We start from the raw sequence: 23,964 nt of genomic DNA, 5'->3' as shown, positions 1-23,964 counted from the left end.
AGAGGAATCGTTCGGCCTAATGTCTTCTGAACACACACACACACACACACTGGCAGTCCTGTCATCACCTCACCAGTTATACATGGATCATCTTCATGTTTGATTTCTCTCTCCACAGATCAGGGTTGTTGTTTAATTAGTGGTCCACCAATGTGGGTTTTATAACGCGGTGACCGACATCCATAGAGCAGAGTGACTAAGATCCAATTCCAAAATGATGCTGGTGATATAGTATACCTGCTATTTATGATGAAAAAAAAATGTTCGATTAATATAAATATATTAATAGTAATCATTTAATATTTTCCCACCATTCAATTTTAACACATACATATGATTAGTCACCTACAAATACTGCAGAATCTTCACTCTTATAAATTTGTACTTTTTTACTATATCTTAAAATTATAAGTTGTATCTAATTTATTAAGTTAAATTTATAAAAAAAAATGTTTTATTTAAATCTGAAAAAGATATATACATGGAAATAAAACGTATGATTTTGAAAAATGAATATTTGTAATGAATATAATAATGAATATTTCTCAATGTTTGTAGGTGACTAATCATATTAAAAATATATCATTTTTTTATAAATCTATATATATGCATGCATTTAATACTATTTGTATATGCAATTATGTAATTTCAGTGTTGTGTGTCTGTCTGTGTGTGTGTGTTGTTAAATGTTACATTTTATGTTATGTTATATGTTGTTTTATGTTATGTTACATTGTTACATCACTTTATGTTATGTTACGTTGTTATATGTTACGCTATGTTACATTATGTCATGTTACATTGTTACGTTGTGTTTTGTTGTTTTATGTTGCATTATGTTGTGTTGCGTTATGTTACGTTTTGTTGCATTGTTACGTTATGTTGTGTTACGTTATGTTATGTGATGTATTGTTACGTTATATGTTACGTTATGTTGTGTTACGTTGTTGTGTTGTTTTATGTTATGTTATATGTTATGTTGTTTTATGCCGTTATTTTACGTTATATCACGTTTTATGTTACATTACATTACATCTGCTATAAACAGCAGGAGCTTGGAGGATGTTAAAAACCGAGGCTAGTTTTCGTGATCCATCCTCTATCAGTCTTAAATCTTCACTTAATCATGAAATCATTACCGTTTCTGCTGAAAGTCACCGGATGTCCACCTGCTCCTTGACATTTCAGTCTTTCCCGTCTAAATCCAGCAAGGATTCCTTGAAGATACCTGATGAATCCGTGTGCGGCCCTGAAATCAGGCATTGCGTTTTGTTGCTCATTTTTTAATGGCATGAATGACGGATTATGGCAAATGTCACAGAGAGATGTGATTGAGCAGTTTGAAGAGCGTCGCTTCAGTGTCTAATTACTATCACAGAACTAGTGTAATGCTGAGAGATTAACAGCCTCTGATGGATTCATGTGGGATCAGAACCGCTCTGAATATTTCTTGTTTCTGTTTATGATGAAAGTGAAGTTATAGTATGAAGTAATTATGATATTTTGCTGAAATCTGTTTTTGTGTGTCTAGTGTGTGCTGCCTCATTATAAAGCAGTCTCAAAGTCTCTTAATACCATTCTTACTAACTGGTTAAAGATTTTCTTAAGTTTTTTTGGAAAAACAAAATAATCTTAACTTTTTTTTCTTAAGAATGTTATCTTTTTTCAATGATTGTTCTTTGAAATTCAAAAGTGCATCATGTAAGTCACATTTTGTGTCATTTGGGTTTCATTTTAATGATGCATTATGGTTCATTTTCAATTCACATATTTTTCACTCAATACTTTTCCCTGTGATGTTTTTTTTGTAATGGTGTAATTATTTAGTAGCATGGAAACATAATTGTGTATTATAATTATTTAGTATTTTACTGCTCTCTATCACTATGCAGTTCATTTTTTAAATATAAGTAAATGAGTAAAAAAAAAAAAAAAAAAAATATATATATATATATATATATATATATATATATATATATATATATATATATATATATATATATATATATATATTATAATACATGTTTTTCATACAATAATATTATTATAATATATTACTTTAAATATTCCTATATTCCAAAGTAGTCAATAAATGAGAAAAGTATATACTTTTATATATAATCGCATCCAAAATAAGTGTTTGCATAAAATATGTGTGTGTACTGTGTATAATTATTTTGTATATAAAAACACACACATACATGTATACATTTAAGAAACATGTGTTTATGTGTGTAAAATACATGTGTAAAATATTTATATATAATATAAATTATGTATAAATATACAGTAAATAAATGCAAAAATGTCTTAAATGTATACATGTATATGTGTGTATTTATATATACAAAATAATTATACACAGTACACACACACACACATATATATATATATATATATATATATATATATATATATATATATATATATTATGCAAACACAAACTTTTATTTTGAATGCTATTAATCGTTGCCCAGCACTAATGTGTGTGTGTCTGTGTGTTATTAATATATATATATATATATATATATATATATATATATATATATATATATATATATATATATATATATATATATATTTTTTTTTTTTTTTATAATATTTTGCATTCCCAAAAGTAGTACTTGAGTATCTTTCCTTTTAAATATTGTTCTTATTACCAAATTTAAGAATAATTAAAATTCTTAAAAATAATCTTCTTTAAAAAAATAAAGTTCAGATAACCTCCAACTTGTATTAAATTCCCAAAGGTAAGATGGATAAGTTTAATGAATTTATTGAGTTGTTTCAAATTAATTATTCATCACCGAGCCTTTGGCAAGAGCCATCATACAAACACCAAAGCCTGTCATTTAATTAAGGAAAAATAATATGTTCTTAAAAGGATAGTTCACCCAAAAATGAAAACTCACTCACCCTGAAGTATCCTAGGTGTATTTGACATTCTTCTTTCAGACGAATACAATCAGAGTTATATAAAAAAAAAATGTCCTTGCTCTTCCAAGCTTTAGAATGGCAGTGAATGGGTGTATGTCTTTGGAAGTCCATCAAAGCCTATCCATTCCTGATTAAAGTGCATCTATTCATGATTAAAGTGCTCCACACGGCTCTGCGGGGGTTAATAAAGGTCTTGTGAAGTGAAGCGATGCGTTCGTGTAAGAAAAATATCCATATTTAAAACTTTAGCGACTAAAATAACAAGCTTCCGCCAGACGGCCGTACGCATCGATTCACGCCAAAAGAGAAACACTTGAACTTGACGCACAACGTAATGACGCCAATTGAAGCCTCTCGCGGTTCAAACTAACAGGACTGGGCAACTGTGTTCATTACGTTGTGCGTCAAGTTCAAGTGTTACTCTTTTGCCGTAAGTCGACTAGCGTAGGCCGTCTGCCGGAAGCTAGTTATTTTAGTCGATAAAGTTTTAAATATGGATATTTTTCTTACACGATTCCATCGCTTCACTTCACAAAACCTTTATTAACCCCCAGAGCCGTCTGGAGCACTTTAATCATGAATGGATAGGTTTTGATGGACTTCCAAAGACATACACCCATTCACTGCCATTATAAAGCTTGGAAGAGCCAGGACATTTGTTTTAATATAATTGTGTTCGTCTGAAAGAAGAAAGTCATATACACCTAGGATGACTTCAGGGTGAGTAAATCATGGGCTAATTTTCATTTTTGGGTGAACTACCCCTTTAAGAAAATCTCTGAGAATTTTCCAAGAATTGCACCTATAGGAACATTCTCAGGAAATTCTTCGAATTCATCTTAAGGAATCCGGCCCCTGATCTCCTCCTGTAAGTTCTGTCAGTCCTTTTCTCTTCCTCTAATGTCTATTTCGGAGCTCTCTCTGGCTCTCCTGCCACCTCAGCGTTTAGTTTCCTCGTCTCTAAAGCGCTCTGTCCCTCGGGGGGGCTCACAGCTGGGGCTCTGATGTTTGAGCCGGGGGTCCCGTCCGGGCGTTCGCTGACTTTTATGTGTTTCTCCGATGGAGCCCCGAGGACACGAGCGCCGCGCTCCTTAAACTCTAAAAGCCTTTTCCAGAAAATAGCGCGACTAATAGATGTGCATCTGCTCAAATCCCCGCCGAAGACGCCGAGCTCCATTGATTTCTGGATGATCTCGAGCCGAGATTGATTCGCTTTTCCTCTTCATAAAACTCTCCACACTCCAGCGTCTCCCGAACCCGGAGCTCCTCCACGCGTAAGCGACGCGGGGTGAAAGTTTGGAGGTGGGAGAACAGCTGGCGGAGACCATCTGATCTGTGTAGGTTCATTCAGGTCTGAAGCCGGTAATGTGTGCATCAATCTCTGAGCCTCACGCCTCCGCTGAGACCGACAACTCCTCACGCAACTCTCACAAAGTCCTCCGATCAATCACCTCCTCTTTCTTTCCGTCGCTCGACTTCCACCTGTTTCTGTTTTGAGTCTGTCACTGCAGTGATGCAAACCAGAAGTGGTGATGCCACCAACTTAACTACATGTTTCAGTGGCTCAGCAGTTTTCAAAACATCTTTTCCACTCACGAACTAGCACTCCGTTGCAGTGAAACTTTAGGTCCAGTTTTTCAAGTTTCCATGTATAGAAACCGCCTAAGCAGCTGGTATAGTTGGAAAGTGTCACTTTTTAATCTCTGCTAATAGTATGTATAAGTTACTTTCAGGCATTGAACGAGTGTTTGAGAAGTGCTTCATAGCCATTATACGGTAAATAATTCATCAGCTGACACCATTAAATGCCTGTCAACCAATCAGAATCTAATATTCAAAAGTGCATTGTCACACTTTTTTTTTTTTTTTTTTTTGCATTTAGAAGATTTGTTTTCAATTCACATATTCGTCATTTAATAGTTTTCCCTGTTCGATATTGTCTTTTTTTTATATAATTGTTAAGTAGTATTAAAACATAATTTTGTAATGCAATTATTTTGTATTTTACTGCGGCTTATCCCTATGTAGAGTGTCACATGAAAGTGTATGTGTGTCTGTGTTTTTAAGTATTTTTATTAGCATTTTTGTTAGTAGCTTGTTGTAGTTGACTCCTAGTGTGACTGTAGTTGAACTGATTTAAGTCATGAGGAGTTTGTAGCTCAAGCGCAGCAGTGATGACGGAGTGCAGGTGAACACACACACACACACACACACACACACACACACACGCATATCGGGCTCTAATGAAAGATTCATGGGTCAGTGGTCCTGTGAGAAAGGACGCGGATCAGTCAATTGCTTTTCAGCAAGTCATTTTCTTCCTCAGACAGTCACGCCAGCCGCCATTAGAGCTGGACGTCCCAAACCCCTCCTGACACGCGTGTGTGTTCAGTGAACGTCTCCTGACACGTGTGTGTTTAGTGAACGTCTCCCTCTTTCAGCTGAGTGTGTGAAATCTCTTCCTCTGTCAACTATAGTCACAGATCAATTCTGGTCCTTGTTAGTGCTTTAAGACAAGCATCACTTTCACTATTGCTCATACTTCACTGTGTGTGTGTGTGTGTGTGTGTGTGTTGTCCTGCAGCATTTGAATGTTTCTCACTTGCTTATTTTGGCTAAATTCTGTGTCAAAAACAGGTTTTCGGTTAATTTCAACAGGTGTCGATCTCATTCGCTGTCATTCAATTGTATAATATACAGTCCCGAAAAAGATAGTTAAGTTACACGTAAAATCGTCTGAATACAAAATATACAAAGTGTTTTATTTTTTTAAGAAATATAGAACAAAGTTGTTTTTAAAGCAAAACATTTCTGTACCAGATAAGTATATGAATAGTCAAATCACCAGATAAGAGCTTTTATTTGCTCAGATCAGTGTTATTCTAGTATAATTGATATACTTTTTGTTAATATTTTGAATTAGATTTTATTTTTATATTTCTGTTTTTAATTTCATTTTACTTTTTCTTCATTTTACTTTACAATTTTTTTAGGCTTTAAAAAAATGCCTATTACTAAAAATATGATTAAGAGTTTGGTTACACTTTATTTTAAGGTGTCTTTGTTACATTGTAGTCATATTTAAGTACTGAGTAATATTAAGTAACTACATGTACTTACTATAGGGTTAGGATTTGGTGGAGAGTTAGTTGCATGTAATTATGCATATTTACTGTTATTACTATGGTAAGTACATATAGCATATGTAACAAGGACACTGTAAAATAAAGTGTTACCAACAGGTTTTTATACATTTTTATTATGTTAGTTTTACTTTATTTACTTTTAGTTATTCATTTAGTTTTTAAAACTTTAAGTTAAATTGAATGAAAATGAGAAGTTAGCTGTTAGAAGTTTTGTTTTTATGGTAAAGGATAACCCTGCCTCATGCATTCATGGATGAGTTTGGAGTGAATTCATTGTAAGACGAAGAATAAAAAACACTTAATTTTCGTATTAAGTTTGAACTAGGTGTAGATTTCATTACAGAAAAGCTCACATACATGCAGAGAAAGTGTGCACTGATAAATCAATCTGAATGAAATTGAGGAAGACATGAAACACACACACACACACACACACACACACACACACACACACACACACACACACATACACAGTGGCATCAATTATGTGTGTGGTCACCAGCCCTCTATCCAATTCAAGACATTTAATTGGACGAAGGCAATGAAGTGTGTCCTCTCTCTCTCTCTCTCTCTCTCTCTCTCTCTCTCTCTCTCTCTCTCTCTCTCTCTCTCTCTCTCTCTCTCTCTCTCTCTCTCTCTCTCTCTCTCTCTCTCTCTCTCTCTCTCTCTCTCTCTCTCTCTCTCTCTCTCTCTCTGTGGGTCAGTAATGAGGTGAGGTGTAGGAGGTTTTGTCAGTTTGCATCATATAGTTTTACTTCTTAACTTTGTCTCATTAGAGCTCATGAGTGCTGAATATCGTGTGTGTGTGTGTGTGTGTGTGTGTGTGTGTGTGTGTGTGCTGGGACCTGAAGGCAGATGCAGTGGACACCTTTATTATGTAACATCAATCTTAAGTTTCAGCATAGAAAGATATTTGCTTGAGAACATCATATTTTCCCCAAAGAATTAAGTGAGAGGCTTTGATTTTTTATGGTCATATGGTGTGAGGTTATATATAGAGGTTATATTAAGAAGTAGACTCGTTTATTATTATTATTAATAATAATAATAATAGAATAAAACACTGGCTCAGGTCCATTAAATAATCTTAAAGGACAAGTTCGGTATTTTACACTAAAGCCCTGTTTTCAGATCGTTTCTGATGAAATAGAACGGTTAAGATTGAAATTTGGACAAATGCTGCTGTCCCGAGAATTTTAGGTTTCTTTCGCTTTCCCCCCCACCTCCACAATGGCTGCATAGGTGCACTGGAACAGTCCTTCCTAAAACCGAGTGGTCAGGGGTGTTCACTGATATGCTCACACAAAAATCGCTGCAAAAGATGCTTTCCAACAGGTGTTTTACCATTCGTTGTAAAACTGTGGACCTATTTTTCCAAACGTCTCACACCCGTACATTCTTCCGTTGAGAGCTTGAATAATAGACACTCCAGACCAGATGGTGGCGGAGTAATACCGTACCTCAAAGCACATCCAATACAAGTCAATGGAGGAGACAAAATCTACGATAAAACCTGTTGGAAAGCATCTTTTGCAGCGATTTTTGTGTGAGCATATCAGTGAACACCCCTGACCACTCGGTGAGTTTCACGTCTTTGTAAACGAAAGTTTAATGTGTTTTAGGAAGGATTGTTCCAGTGCACCTATGCAGCCATTGTGGAGGTGGGGGGGAAAGCGAAAGAAACCTAAAATTCTCGGGACAGCAGCATTTGTCCAAATTTCAATCTTAACCGTTCTATTTCATCAGAAACGATCTGAAAACAGGGCTTTAAGTGTAAAATACCGAACTTGTCCTTTAACACATGTGATTTTTATTTTAATAATGTAAATGTTGAAATTAACATTAACTGATATTAATAATTGCTTTGAATTATGTTTAGATTAGTTAAAATGAACTGACATTGGATATAATTTAAACATGTATTAATGTAACTAACTGGTGTTCATTCTAACCTCGGACATTCTTTTCAGGAAAGAAAAGTCTTAGAAACGCAAGAAAAGATCCTCGGAAAACTAAGTATTTCATGAAATACAAATGCTGTGTTCTTAACTTAAAAAAAAAAGCAGAATTTTAATCTTCCAAATGTTTGGTGAACCAGCTTCTGCTGTTTCGCAACAGGAACGAGACACTTTAAACAAGGTTTCCTCCTCTCCTGTCTTGTGTTTGGATCAGGCAAGATCATCGGGACAGATTTTCTCAAGCTCTCAGGAATGATCTCTCTTCTATCGGAGATAATTACTCTTAATAACCCTCCCATTAACAAGATGAGGATCATGCATCATTAACGCTTTTATATCCTTCATATCTTCATCTCTCTCTCTGAGCGCCTGAGGGAAACATCATCCTCCATCTGAACCAGAGGAAACACACTTCTGAGGAGAGATTTACTGTAGACATGTACTATAAAACACATCTCAACTGACTCCTTTTTGTTTATTTCCTTGCAAAGTGTAATATATTATCGCCCACCTCATTATATAAAGTTGCATATACAAGAACCTGCATAAATACTGCACACTTGCATACAGTGATATATACTAGTGACGCACCGATACTAAATGTCTCGGCTGATATGATAGCTGATATTCAAAATGATATCGGCCGGTACTGATAGTTTGATTTTAAACAATAGATAGCGAAAATAGTAGCTTTAATTGGACGATACATCGGTGCATCTCTAATATATACACTATACACTCAAAATCTTATCGCACACTGCTCAGAGACACAGTTGAGGATCCAAATGCAGCTTTATAAGGGCAATCCAGCATCATAATCCATAAAACAAGCAATAGGTCAAAACACAAGGCAGATAATCCAAAAAGACAACATGGCAGAAAAACACAGGCAAATGTCAAAACAGAAATGCAGTTTGACACATACAAGACTTTGCAAAGAATGAGTGAAAACACAGGGCTTAAATAGGCAGGCTTTAACAAGATAATGAGACACAGGTGTAAGTAATCAAGCATAATAAGTCCAGGCACTGGGTTATGGGAAATGCAGTCCATGAGTGCGGACGAGCGCCCTCTGGTGTGTGTCATGGGTACTCCAGCTGGTGGATGTGACATTTATAAAATTATCTTGGTGGTTTCCAGTTGTTCTGGTCTGGTTTATTTGATAATAACTGTCATTTTTAATTGAGTTGAAGTCTATATTTGGCGTGTTGGTTCAGTCCGGCAGGTCTGTCTCAGGCTGAGATCATGAGCGTGATGTGCGGTGGTGTTTATTAGTGTGTTGTGTGGTCCGGTGAGAGTTGCAGGAGGCCTCGCCGTGTGTCATAAGAGTTTAAAATGATCTTCTGTCTTTTTGCTTTATTAAGACACTTTCAGCTTCAGTCTCAGAGGACGAACGGGCCACGGATGCCTGTTGTAGACGATTACTGCGACGCTCCTGAGTCCCAGAACACACACACACACACACACAACATAAAGCTTAGTCTCTTTTTTACTTGTGTGATACACAGCTGTTTAAGAGAATTATAAATAACACATTGATTTTACATCTTTTGAAGAACGTGTGAGAGGTCTTTGCATGTGCAAAACAGTGTTGTTATTGATAACTAGAACTGAAACTATTCAAAATATAATGTTCAGTTCTATTGACTTTCTATACATTCTGTCCTACATTTCTGTTTTAGACAATAATGAGAGTAATTGGACGGCAAATGATGAGAAGTCTCATGCTTTTTTTCTCCTGAGAAAATGACTCTCACGAAGATGAGTCACAAGATCTCAATGATATCTCAAACTGAGCTCAGATTTGACAAGATACCAAAGTCTATGAGTAAAAGTCAGAGATCTCAATATGAACACAAACTGTCCTCTGTTCAAAGATCTGAGCTGCTCTCCACATTGATTTTTTATGGGTTTTTTTTCCAAACATCTGAGACCAGGCTGATTCTCACAATCAACACAAACAAGAACTTAATACATTGCCTTATCTCAACAGAATATTGGCATTCGTTGTAAGTGTGTACACTTAAAAAAAAAAAAAAAGTTCTTTATTGGTATCTTTGGTTCCATGAAAGATGGAATCTTTCCATTCTACAAAAGTTTCTTTATCCTGGAAAAAGTTTCATATTAAAATGTTCATCACACTGAGAAAAACATTCACAGAATTAAAATTTCCTGATTATTTACTCACACCCATGTCATCCAAGGTGTTCATGTCTTTCTTTCTTCAGTTGAAAAGAAATGAAGGTTTTTGAGGAAAAAATTCCAGGATTTTTCTCCATATAGTGGACTTCAATGGGGTCCAACGGGTAGAAGGTCCAAATTGCAGTTTTACTGCAGCTTCAAAGGCTGTACACAATCCCAGTCGAGGAATAAGAGTCTTATCTAACCAAACCATCACTCATTTTCTAAAACAAATAAACATTTATATACTTTTTAACTTTTTAGACTCTTATTCCTCGGCTGGGATCGTGTCGAGACTTTGAAGTTGCATTGAAACTGCAATTTGGACCTTCAAACTGTTGGACCCCATTGAAGTCCACTATATGGAGAAAAATCTTGTAATGTTTTCCTCAAAAACCTTCATTTCTTTTCAACTGAAGAAAGAAAGACATGAACATCTTGGAAGACGTGGGGGTGAGAAAATTATCAGGAAGTTTGAATTCTGAAGTGAACTAATCCTTTAAGAACTGTTGACTGAAATGTTCTTTGGGGAACCAAAAAAGTTTCTTCTATGACTGTGAAAACCCCCTTTTGGAAGCTTTATTTTTTAGAGTGTACTGTATAGGGCAGTATCTGAGGTCAAACAGCGCGTGAGATTGTGAGATGTTGGGGTCGTGGCTCAGCTCTTTCTGAAGGGAAAACCGTCGAGACTGAGGACAGACACGCTGTTTGTTTTGCCAAATTTATTCCCTCACAAATGAGGTGTAAAAACGACACAGCGGAGCTTTCAAGCGCACCGAATGAAGACTAATAACCGGTGCCCGATGGACAGACCTGCTGTAAATTGGCCTGCCGCCCCTCTGCCACTCTTTCTTCCCGTTGTTGTGCTGTAATTGGAGGGAATGAGGGGGAATCCTTCCACATCAGGAGGATCTGAGCGCACTGCGAGTGTTCTGGTGTGGGTTATTTTAGTGGACTCTCGGGTGCTAATGATCAGGTTCAGGTCTGTGGTTCCTGCTTCCTGACCGCGTACACTTTGTTATTTCGTTTTACATGATCGTTTTCCACTCTTTCTGACCTGATGTAGTTACTGTACCTTCCACTTTATGGAACTTTTTATGCAATTTCTGTAGAGAAATGGTTTCATTCAGTTGATCAAATTGATCAAAAGTGACAGTAAAGATAAATCCTGTTCTTTTGAACGTTCTATTCATCGAAGAATCGTGAAAAATACCACAAAAATATGAAGCAGCACAACTGTTTTCAACATTGATAATAATCGGAAAATGTTTCATCATGTCAAGGATCATGTGACACTGAAGACTGGAGTAATGATGCTGAAAGTTCAGCTTTGATCACAGGAATAAATTACACGTTACTATATATACTATATTCACAGAGAAAACAGCTGTTTTAAATTATAATAATGTTTCACAATTTTACCGTTAAAATAAATAAATGCAGAGCAGAAGAGACTACTTTCAAATACATAAAAAAATATACAGACCCCAAACTTTTGAGAGATACTGTACTTCTTTTGTACTAGTATACAGTAGGCAACATTTGAAGTGGATCAAAACCTTTCATCAAAGTTGTACATGAATTTTGAACAATACCCATTCTTGTCTTAGGACAACTTTGATGAACTTTTTTGATCCACTTCAAATGTTGACTGCTGTAGTTTACATCAGGAAGAGTTGAGTTACTGAATGCTGATATTATGTAAATGTGGGCGGTCATATGGTAATTAGCTCATGATGTGCTATATTAACCGAATAGAAGAACGCAGCTTTTTCAGGTCATGAATAAATGAAAATACCCAGAAAATCTCAAAGTCTGTCTGCTTTGAGAGGTGTTCGAGACCTCGGCTCTCCCTGATGGCTCTTTCCTGCCTCTCTGAAGGCGTGTGTGAGCAGTAATTAGTGTGCGTGCGTGCGCGCGTGTGTGTGTGTGTGTGTGTGGGATGCGAGGGCATCGGCGCTGGACTCTGAGGGGTTGAAGGTCTCTCCAGGACGCTGGCGTCTCCTCTGATTTACGAGCCTCTTTTTTCTGGTCTGGTTCATCTGCCCCCAGAAAATGTGTTTGTCACACACTTCAGAGCAGCAGTGGAGATCAGACGGCAGCAAGCGTGGCTTTGTGTTTCGCTAATAAGCTCCTTCTTCTCCCCGTGTGACTCGGAGCGTTGCCCTTTTTAAAGAGAGAGAGAGAGGGTGTGTGTGTGTGTGTGTGTTTCACTGCTGCGCTGCTTTGAAACTCAATGCTTTGTACTGTGTTTTGCGTTGCGTCATGAAAGTGTGTTTTCAGAGGTGTTAAGAGCACTAGATTGTATTTGCAGGTCGGTAAGTTGAGTTTGAGTGCTTTTGGGACTGGAATACTTGCATACTACAGAGTATTTTATAATATTTATAATCTTTACTTTATAACAATTTGATATTTGATATGTTTGTGCCCTGGAGATGTTTTGACATGCGCTGACAGTTGTGCTTATTTCTGTTACATTTTCATCTGATTACACTGTATTCAGGGCAAACTCTGCTACAATAATATGTGAGCAGCATGTATGTACAACTTTGTAGTTTTGTGAAAATTACTTTTATGCGTGTTTTGCGAAGAAAAAAAAAACTATTTTTAAGTCACTGAAATGAGGCCGTAAAACCCATGCTAAATATTTGTTCACAAGACTTTTGAGAACTGGATCTTGTAGCCTAGAATTTTTGTTTCAAAACAATGTGAAAGTCATCCTGCCCACTCACTCACATAAAACAATATATTGATTGACCAATCAGAGCAGAGTAGACAAATCACAGCAGACTGGTCCATCTGACCTATCAGAGCAGAGTAGACCAATCACAACAAACTGAGCCATCTGACCAATCAGAACAGAGTAGACCAATCACAACAGACTGAGTCATCTGACCAATCAGAGCAGAGTAGACCAATCACAACAGACTGGACCATCTGACCAATCAGAGCAGAGTAGACCAATCACAGACTGAGCCATCTGACCAATCAGAGCAGAGTAGACCAATCACAACAGACTGGGCCATCTGACCAATCAGAGCAGAGTAGACCAATCACAGACTGAGCCATCTGACCAATCAGAGCAGAGTAGACCAATCACAGACTGAGCCATCTGACCAATCAGAGCAGAGTAGACCAATCACAACAGACTGAGCCATCTGACCAATCAGAGCCGAGTAGACCAATCACAGACTGAGCCATCTGACCAATCAGAGCAGAGTAGACCAATCACAGACTGAGCCATCTGACCAATCAGAGCAGAGTAGACCAATCACAACAGACTGGGCCATCTGACCAATCAGAGCCGAGTAGACCAATTACAGACTGAACCATCTGACCAATCAGAGCAGAGTAGACCAATCACAGAATGACCCATCTGACCAATCTGTGCAGAGTAGACCAATCACAACAGACTGAGCCATCTGACCAATCAGAGAAGAGTAGACCAATCACAGACTGAGCCATCTGACCAATCAGAGCAGAGTAGACCAATCACAGACTGAGCCATCTGACCAATCAGAGCAGAGTAGACCAATCACAACAGACTGAGCCATCTGACCAATCAGAAAAAAGTAAACCAATCACAACTGACTGAACCATCTGACCAATCAGACGTTCAGACACTGAGTGGAAATCGTTTCAGACACTGAGAAAAGAGGTGATGCTGCAATGCATATTTTGAGAAAAATAAAGTTTTTTTTTTTACTTGGATGCAAATAAACCTATTGTAGGAGACCCTTCAGATTGAAACCATGAGCCTCATGATAGGGCACTTTAAAATGCAAGTAGATAAAGTTATGATTTGATAAACCTGTCATATCACTTTTGATTCATTACACTGGAAATGAAGGGTCATGTCAAGCAAATTGCATTATGGTAAAGAGTTGCGTTGGGCTTTGGGTTCTGCACTGCACATTTGATCAAATGTAGTTTTTGCATAATGTGCGTGCATAATATCATGTTATTGATCTCTGCTGTGGGTTTGATCTTAATGATGTCTGCGGTTCTGAATGTGCGTTAGAGAGTCGCTCTGAACTGATCTGGGATCAGAATGACGCAGCAGCAGAAACACGCACTCAGCAAAGAGACAGAAAAAGGTTTATTTGATGGGTTCTGTAGGAATATTTAATGTGAGAATCAAACTGGTTAATGAGGGGCAGCTGAGGAGAGACCACTTTTTCAGTATTTTATGTCATCAGTTTTAACATATTGATTATTCTGCATATTTGTTGCCACTTTCATTTTCAGGATACATAGCGTTTTGCACTATTTCCATTATATGCAGTTATGTTGTACATCAAATTTTGATAACAGATAAAGCAGTGACATTGAGTGACATTGTTTTGCCGCCACATTAAAAGCATGGGTATTTGTGTCACTTTCGGTGTGATTTTCCTGTAGTTTCTGACCCTGCTGGAAGTTCCACAGCACAAACACGAATAAAGAGGAGACGAAAGCGATAGAAAGCGACTGTGAGCGCTGATCTCACGTTACTCTCGTCCTGTATCCGCCAGCTTTAATTGGGACCTGCGGTTTGTTCAGGAACTCTCTGTGTAGGTTTAATTCCCGCTCATTTACAGCGGCTGACGGGTTCTCGGCTCATTAAGACTCCAGGAAAAGATCTGCAGGAACAACAGCTGAGACAAACACCAAATAACCATGACCAGAACAGGCAAACGGGAAAAATCCAGTGTGTTTATCTTCCTCCCGCATTCAGAGATTCCTTCCACGCTATCTGTTTGATACAGGTTCTTATTTATTTATTTATTTATTTATTTATTTATTTATTTATTTTTACCCATAAGTCTTATTTCCGGTGAAATACTGCTATGGACCACAGTGATCTATATCTTGGAATTATATATATATATATATATATATATATATATATATATATATATATATATATATATATATATGAAATGGAACTGTTTATTGCACCTTTAGACAAAATATTAAAAAAAATATTTAAAAAAAATGTCATGTTTTTTGTTGAGTATCATACTATACATCAGGCTTTTATGGCTCATATAGTATAATATAGTGAGAATATTGAAGAAAAAGCATCTTAATTGTATTCATAGGCCCAAACTGTGCAAAAATATTGACAATGTTGATATTTGTATGGCCATTCAGATAGCTTTAATGTAAATCAATGGGATATTTTTTTACAGTATAGCAGACTACTTACATAAAATGCATGTAAATATCAGTCGTCAATAATATGTCTTGGTAAGATGATTTTTACATGCTTAGTTTTATGATGTCAAAGCTCTGTGGTTTTAAAACATATAATGCAATGCAATACAATGACAGATGAACTAATAAACCTTCCTCAAAAGCCTGATGATCATATTTGATACTCTCATTTGAGCGTGATTATTAATACTTTTTTGTGTGTGCAGAAAAATCAAGTAAAACTAAGTTGCTTCAGTCCAGTAAGTGTTCATCTTGAAATCTTGAGGTTATTCTCATGTTAACTTTATAGAAGTCAGTTCAGATTTCACCATTAAAAGACACGTGAGCCACAAGCTGAAGGTGAACTTTTTTTTATAAAATCCCTTTTACTTACTAAAAACATCAATCAGATGACAGAAGGCATAGAGTAGTTTGTGTACAACAGGTGTTTCAGCAAAAGTCTATCATTTCACGGCCTTTGAAATGTGCGTATCAAATATGACACACCAGGCTTTATAGGGAAGCTTGTAGCTTGACAAACAACTTGGTTTCAACACCGCTGAGCAGAAAGTGTTCGTGTGAAGACGTGTTAAAGCGTCGACCGCTGTTAACATTAGTAACCTGTCAGGAAAATCAAAGCTCTCAGTCAAAACATCGTAAGGAGACTGATTTCCTTTTTTCTGCGCTGTGGAAAAATCCCAGTGGCCTCTGGTCCTCCGAGCGGCTTCTACAACAACACAAAGTCTGTTCATTAGTAATGATCAAGCGTGTCTGTAATCATCCGTGAGATGTGATCGTTGTTTTCCTGGCCTATTTAAAGCGGCCCGTTTTCCCTGATCGGCCCATCAGAGGCGCGCTCGGAAGGATAAAAACATTCAGTCTGAACATACGACCCTATATGTGACGGCCGCAGGGGTTTAATGTATGCTTTTGTTTGCATTGGTGTTTGCAGGGTAACCAGGAGGCCAGCAATCCGGCGGACATGGCCCAGACGTACACCCCTCAGTATGGGCATCCCCCGCAGAACGAGTTCAGCGCCACACACACTCTTCCCACGCCAGACTACGCGGGACAGAACCGCGTCCCGGATCACGGCTTGACGCTCTACACGCCGGCACAGACTCACAGCGATCTGGCCAACGCCGACAGCAACACGCCAGCCATCAGCAGCGGGAACAACACAGCGCCGGTGCGTCAAAAACACACACACACACACATGCTAACAGGCTGCTTTCTGTGGAAGCTTGTTGAGAAAAAAAGTCCAGACAAGGAGACATTTAAGACTTTTTCTCTCAATTCTGAAAATAAAATGAGTCAGAATTGCAAGAATTAAACTTAGATGATAATTCACAATTCTGAGAACTTTTCTGACAGTCAGTTTTGACATCTCGACATCATGTGAACTCAGTATTGCGAGATATAAACTCGGAATTCTGAGAAGAAGAGTTAAGGTCCTTGGACACTGAGTGTGTGCAAAATTTTTGTACGTTAAAAGATAAATACGACCTCACATTGTGTCAATCACGTTTGCACACTTCCTCCGAAACTTTCGTCCGTCATAAAAAAAAAATAGAATCGGGTTATATATATTTGTATATAAAAAGATAAAACATTCATATTCCGTAGAGAAAAAAAAAAACTGAATTGCGAGTTGTAAACTCAGAATTCTCTAAAAAAGAAAAAATTGCATGACGTCAATTCAGAATTAAAAAAAAAATCTGAATTGCGAGTTGTAAACTCAGAATTCTAAGAAAAAAATTAAGAATTGCAAGACGTAAATTCAGAATTCTAAAGAAAGACAGAATTGCAAGACAAATTCAGAATTATAAAAAAGATAGAATTGCATGATGTAAACTCAGAATTCTAAAGACAAAATTGCAAGACATAAATTCATAATTTAAAAATAGACAAAATTGCAAGACATAAATTCAGAATTCTGAAAAAGACAAAATTGCAAGACGTAAAATTAGAATTCTAAAAAAAGAAAAAAATTGCAAGACGTAAATTCAGAATTAAAAAAAACTGAATTGCGAGTTGGAAACTCAGAATTCTAAGAAAAAAATTAAGAATTACAAGACGTAAATTCAGAATTCTAAAAAACATAGAATTGTATGTAAACTCAGAATTTAAAAAAAGACAAAATTGCACGACATAAATTCAGAATTCTGAAAAAGACAGAATTGGAAGATGTAAACTCAGAATTCTGAGAAGAAAAGTTGTCCTAACAAGACAATTCTGACTTTTTTCCACAATTCTGAGAAAAAAAGACAGAATTTCGAGATATAAGCTCAGAATTGTGAGATATTTTTGTTTATTTTTTTCTACTGTGGAGATATAATAAACGCAGTATAAAAAAAAGAATTGCAAGATGTAAACATGCCAAACTGTAAAAGAAAAGTTTCAAAGATGTAAATACTAAAAAATGCTATTTCAGTCTTTCTACTTCAAAATATCACGAGTGAAAACATTGTACACTGGTTTTGTTTAGTGTACGCTTAATATAAAGTACTTCAACTAGAGTTAAGCGACTGTTTTTATGAAGAGAAGCTTATTTTTACGCCAGTCCTTTTGCAATAAAAAGTTAAAACACATTTCCCCCTCTTTTTCTCTGCTGTTCTGCCATTAAACGTGTTTGTATTTCTCTGATTTACTCCTGAGTTTCACTATCGCTGCACTGCTAATGCTTTGCTCTTGAATTATACATGGCTTGTGTTGCTCCTCATTTATAAGTCGCTTTGTATATAAAAAAAATCTGCTTCCTTTAATGTGAATTAACAGTTGTGTTTTCAAACAAGTCGCTTTTCTGTTTATTTAATGTATTTAATGACTTACAGAATTGAAGCCTTCCTGTTCCTGTAGCCCAAACTGAAGAACATTGTGCTTGCAACACTAAAGTCATGTGTTCGATTCAGGGAATGATAAACTGATTAAATGTTCACATTTAGTTGCTTTGGAGAGAAGTGTCTGCATAAACGTACACTCGTGTTCAAGAGATTAGTGTTGGTATTTATTTAGTTGGTATTAAGTAATCTTTTCTTTTTTTTAAATCTAAATCTCTGTTACACAGTAATTATACATTTAAGTACTGAATAATATTAAGGAACTATGTACTTACTATAGGGTTAGGTTTGCTTTGGTTTAGGGTTTGTTACATGTAATTATGCATCATTTATAGTTATTACTATGGTAACTGCATGTGTTACCAACAAATCTTACTTACCCCAAACTTTTGAACAGGGGGGGTATAGTATCATGATGAATTTATGGTGAAAAATGGAAAAAAAAAATTGTCTCTATATGACAGGAGGATGAAACCTGACAAAAAAGGAAAGTCGTTCTGGAGGCGTAGCAAGCTATTATATTTTAATGAAGGAAATGCAAATGCTTCCAACAAAACATGAGAGGCCTATGAGAGTCAGTAAGTAAAATGAACAAACAGAAAAGCATCCTATTGAGGTATTATGAGGGAAGCTGACTTTTTCCCCGCTTAGGAATATTACGCACTGATGAATTGTTCAATCAACAGGACCAGGAACGTGCATAAAGACTATAAAATTTGATTTTATTGCAAGAAACTATCCGCAGATCTCATTGAGTTCACACTAGAAACGTCTCTTGACTTCATTAGATGAACTTGTGCGTCCCGGACTGGACGAGGTTCGTCTCTCATAAGTCATTTCTGAAATATTCTCTGATTATGAAGCCGTGATGGAGCCTGCGCATGGAGCCGCAGTGTGAGACGCCGTGTTTTGGGAGTACATGCTCCTCTGTCCGAAATAATGAGCAGTGAGAGAGCGCTTGACAACACTGTAATGATGTGTCACACTGTGTGCCGTTATAATGACATAATCACTGTCATGTTTGGCTCGCGCAACTATCACTATCTCTCGCTCGCAGACAGAGTGACACCAAATAAGAGCCGTGTCGGTTTGCATCATTCCTGCTTCATGCAGTCGGGACATTAATTGATGCTACTGTGTCTAAATACCTACGCATTTTTATTCAGTGCATTGGGTCCTTATGCTGTCCTTGTATTGTGTTGATGGCATTTGCATTCGGTTTGAATGAGAAGAAAAGCTCAAATGTGTTGACGATGATGTGTGTGTGGTAGTTTATTGTGAGTGATTTCTTCTTTCTCTTCTCCTCCTGGCCTGTTTTCTTTATGTCTTCAGAGGAGCGTGAACATGGTGTAGCATGAATAATTTAGCGTAGCAGAAAGGTGGACACGCTCGCTAGTTAATCTCGCTCGGCCGGGTGGATTTCTCACTGATCTGCAGATCGCTCTCTTACAGTCTTTCTCGGAGGCTCACGGCCCTGTCCTTAAATCTTATAATACATTATTATTGTTCGGATGAAGAGTGTGTCTTATTAAAAGTGCATCAGAAAGAAGAAGTGCAAAGAAAGAAATGAGGAAAGAAAGAATGGATGAAAAAAAGAAAGAACAAACAAAGCAACCAAAAAAGAAAGTGAGTGAGTGAGTGAGTGAGTGAGTGAGTGAGTGAGTGAGTGAGTGAGTGAGTGAGTGAGTGAGTGAGTGAGTGAGTGAGTGAGTGAGTGAGTGAGTGAGTGAGTGAGTGGATGTGTTTGTGAGTGAGTGAGCAATTGAGCAAGTGAGAGTAGGTGTGTTTGTGAGCGAGTGAGCGAGTGAGAGTAGGTGTGTTTGTGAGTGAGAGTGAGTGAGTGAGTGAGTGAGTGAGTGAGTGAGTGAGTGAGTGAGAGTGGGTGTGTTTGTGTTTGTGAGTGAGTGAGGGAGTGGGTGTGAGTGAGTGAATGTGAGTGAGTGAGTGAGTGAGTGAGTGAGTGAGTGAGTGAGTGAGAGTGGGTGTGTTTGTGAGTGAGTGAGTGGGTGTGTTTGTGAGTGAGTGAGTGAGTGAGTGAGTGAGTGAGTGAGTGAGTGAGTGAGTGGATGTGTTTGTGAGTGAGTGAGCGATTGAGCAAGTGAGAGTAGGTGTGTTTGTGAGCGAGTGAGCGAGTGAGAGTAGGTGTGTTTGTGAGTGAGTGAGTGAGTGAGTGAGTGAGTGAGTGAGTGAGAGTGGGTGTGTTTGTGTTTGTGAGTGAGGGAGTGTGTGTGAGTGAGTGAATGTGAGTGAGTGAGTGAGTGAGTGAGTGAGTGAGTGAGTGAGTGAGTGAGTGAGTGAGTGAGTGAGTGAGTGAGTGAGTGAGTGAGAGTGGGTGTGTTTGTGAGTGAGTGAGTGGGTGTGTTTGTGAGTGAGTGAGTGAGTGAGTGAGTGAGTGAGTGAGTGAGTGAGTGAGTGAGTGAGTGAGTGAGTGGATGTGTTTGTGAGTTAGTGAGTGAGTGAGCGATTGAGCAAGTGAGAGTAGGTGTGTTTGTGAGTGAGTGAGTGAGTGAGTGAGTGAGAGTGGGTGTGTTTGTGAGTGAGTGGGTGTGTTTGTGAGTGAGGGAGTGTGTGTGTGTGAGTGAGTGAGTGAATTTGAGTGAGTGAGTGTGTGTGTGTGTGTGTGTGTGTGTGTGTGTGTGTGTGCGTGCGTGTGTCTGAGTGAGTGAGTGAGGGTGTGTGTGTTTGTTTGAGTGAGTGAGTGTATGTGAGTGAGTGACTGACTGACTGACTGTGTGTTTGTGAGTGTGTGTGACATTAACCTCTCGGGTCCCCGCTCATTACCCAGGGTGCCGTGCGGGTCGGGGTTGGTGGCCCCGTCTTCACCTGGAGCCCAAGAGCGATTGAATCAGACAGCTGTCAGTGTCAGTGCGCAGGCGAGAGCCATAAAAGAGCACAAACGAGCATCGTTACTGCGGGGACAGTGATTATCATAATGGCAACAATAAAGCCCATGGTCGTTATGGCGGTGATGATGATGATGATGCTGGGGTGATTAATGCTGGGAGATAAATGAAAACGATGTATCACTCTCCTCCCTGCAGCGGAACCGCACATCGAGTGTGTGTGTGTGTGTGTGTGTGTGTGTGTGTGTGTGTGTGTGTGTGTGTAATAAATTACGTTCTGCATGTGTCTGCATGCACATACATGTGATCATAAATCACGCGCTGCATGATTTCACACTCATGCCAGGCTGTGTTTTGCATGTTCAAGAGAAAAAATCTTCAAGGTGAATGTGACGAAACTTGATAAGAACGTGTTCGGGTCATAATCAAAAGGAAAAATAAGAAAAAAAATTTTGCTCAAAGAAAAAATTAATCGTTTTAGATCCAGTTTATTTTGATTGGAACATTATTTATATGATCTTTAAGTACATTCCCCCAATTATCAATTCCATAATGCAAAAGAAAAGAATAAATATTATGTAAATTAGATTAAAGCTTAAATTAAAGCTAATATGTAATGACATTATTTGTTATATGCCATTGTCATTTAAAAAAAAATCATACATAACAGTAATTTCTATGGCATTACTGTAAAAAATGACTCTATTACAGCACTGGAAATATAATGAGAATTATCACTGAGAACTATAAACAAACATATGCATTACAGTAATGAGAATTTGCAGTGAAAATATCTAGTTCAGTCCTGAAACTCTAGAGGGCGCATGTTGATCGCTCCTTTACATGCATTCTGCAACCAATCACATCATTACCGCATGGCACAAGCCGATTGGCCTCTGCTGATCCTGCAGCCAATGAGATTGCTTGCTCAACATCTAAATAGTCTGGTTCAGTGTTTGCTGTAAGCTAGTTCCTCTGAACCCCTCCACCTCCCCAGCTCCACCTGCCTAAATCTGCTACAGGATTTATGTGTGTGTATACAGCAGCAGCAGATCTTACATGCTCACAGCAGTGTCTCTGTGTGTATTAGCAGTAGCAAGTCTATACTTGCTCTGCAACATTAACATGCTAAAAATATTTAGAGAGTTTTCATGATTGAAATGGGTTTATTGCCTTTTTATGTCAATGCATGGTCCTAAAATAAGGTTGAATGTTCTTTACTTGCTTTTTTTCAATGGTAAAACATGACCCAAGCATGTAGCCTATCAGTTATTTCTACAATATTCTGCAAAACCAGAAACCAGAACCAGTGATATTTGAAATCAGAGCTGGCGATTCATTACATTTTAGTTTTTATTAATGGTTTGAATTAGTTTGTATCTTTATATTTTTAAATTTAATTTTAGTTAAAGTTTTTTTGTGTGTTTTTATCATTTTTATTATTATTGTTTTTTTGTCTATAGTTTTATTTCAGTTTTAGTTTATTTTAGTACATCAAGTTTAGTGAAGAATTATTATTATTATATTTTATTTGAAAGAAACATTTTTTTTTTTTATTTTTTTTTTATGGTTTTAGTTAACGACATTAATGCTGCAAGTGACATTTGAGACCTGGAGCAGAATAATTTTTCAGTGAATAATGACTTATATTTGGTTATATTTTGGTAATGACTTATATTTTGTTCCTCTCTTAAAGCAACATACACTCCCACAAAAGACGGTTCCTGAAGGGGGTTTTCACAGTGATGTCATAGAAGAACCATTTTTGGAATCTTTCCATAATCATTTTCAGTGAAGAGTTCTTAAAATAGCCGAACATTTTTTTCTTAGCGTGAGGAACTTTTAAAAAGAAATCTGAAGAAGGTTTTCCACTTTAAAGAACGCTTTTTGGAATGGAAAGACTCCATTGATGTTTAAGGTTCTTCATGGAAAAATCAATGCCAAATAAAGAACCTTTATTTTTAAGAGTGTATGCAATTGCACTTGCAATATATCTAGCAATGCATCAGGATACTTTTGTGTTTTTGTCAGATTCATCAAATGACTTTTCAGACTTACTGCATGTGTGTGTGTGTGTGTGTCTCCGTTATGAGCTGATGCAATAATGTTGGTGCTCTGTGTTGATGTTTTGATGAAGCCCATGATGCTCTGGGGAGATTTGTTGATGTTGTTGCTGTTGTGTGCGCGTGCGCGTGTGTGTGTGTGTGTGTATGTATGTGTGCGTGTTTGAATGAATCTGAACATTTTTTACCTCAATGATGACATTCTGATGACATGGTGCTGTAAGGGAGCACATGAAAATGAGTGTGTGCGTGTGTGTGTGCGTGTGTCGTTCTGCTCGAATGAGCTAGCGGAGAGAGAAAACATCTGTCACGCGCGTCTGAAGTTTCATTTGTGGCGGATCATCAACATAATGATGGAAACAACAAGCCAATGGCCTGAGTGTGAGTGTGTGTACCAGATATTTGTCAGTATATCTTGTGTGTTTAGGCTCCTCAGACAGTAACAGGTGGAGATTAATAATCGTATCGTAGATGCATGACCTCAGGTAGGCCCCCATAACTCAACGTCTGCTTATCCGCGTGCCGCTTGAGTGAAAAATGATAGCCGCGGATAAGTAGGCTAACTTGCTATCCTTCATTTGTTTGTTTGTTTCTTCACTGAGTCTAACCTGTGGCTATGTGCACTAATGAACGGACGGCTCTTTTGTCTTTGTTTTCCTCGGACAGACGGAAGACGTGACGCAAACAGAAGTTTCCCAACAGGTGCAACATTCAGACTCCCCGGAAAAACAGCAGCCCAAGCGGTTACACGTCTCCAACATCCCCTTCCGCTTCCGGGACCCAGATTTACGGCAGATGTTCGGGGTGAGTCGATGCGC

At 37.6% G+C, this 23,964-nt stretch overlaps 1 protein-coding gene across 1 annotated transcript in view; it reads left to right on the top strand.

The window, feature by feature from the left end:
• Positions 1 to 23,964, top strand: part of rbfox3b (RNA binding fox-1 homolog 3b) — a 211,082-nt gene that overhangs the window by 152,764 nt on the left and 34,354 nt on the right. Inside the window, exons 4-5 of the mRNA XM_081370428.1 lie at positions 16,353 to 16,589; positions 23,813 to 23,950. Of these exons, the coding sequence (XP_081226554.1) occupies positions 16,353 to 16,589; positions 23,813 to 23,950 (375 nt within the window). The remainder of the gene's footprint in view (positions 1 to 16,352; positions 16,590 to 23,812; positions 23,951 to 23,964) is intronic.

Source organism: Scardinius erythrophthalmus, assembly GCF_964197995.2.
Source record: "Scardinius erythrophthalmus genome assembly, chromosome: 1".
NCBI lineage: Eukaryota > Metazoa > Chordata > Actinopteri > Cypriniformes > Leuciscidae > Scardinius > Scardinius erythrophthalmus.
The sequence above is the reverse complement of the archived record's forward strand: the minus strand, read 5'-3'. Positions and strand labels throughout refer to the sequence as shown.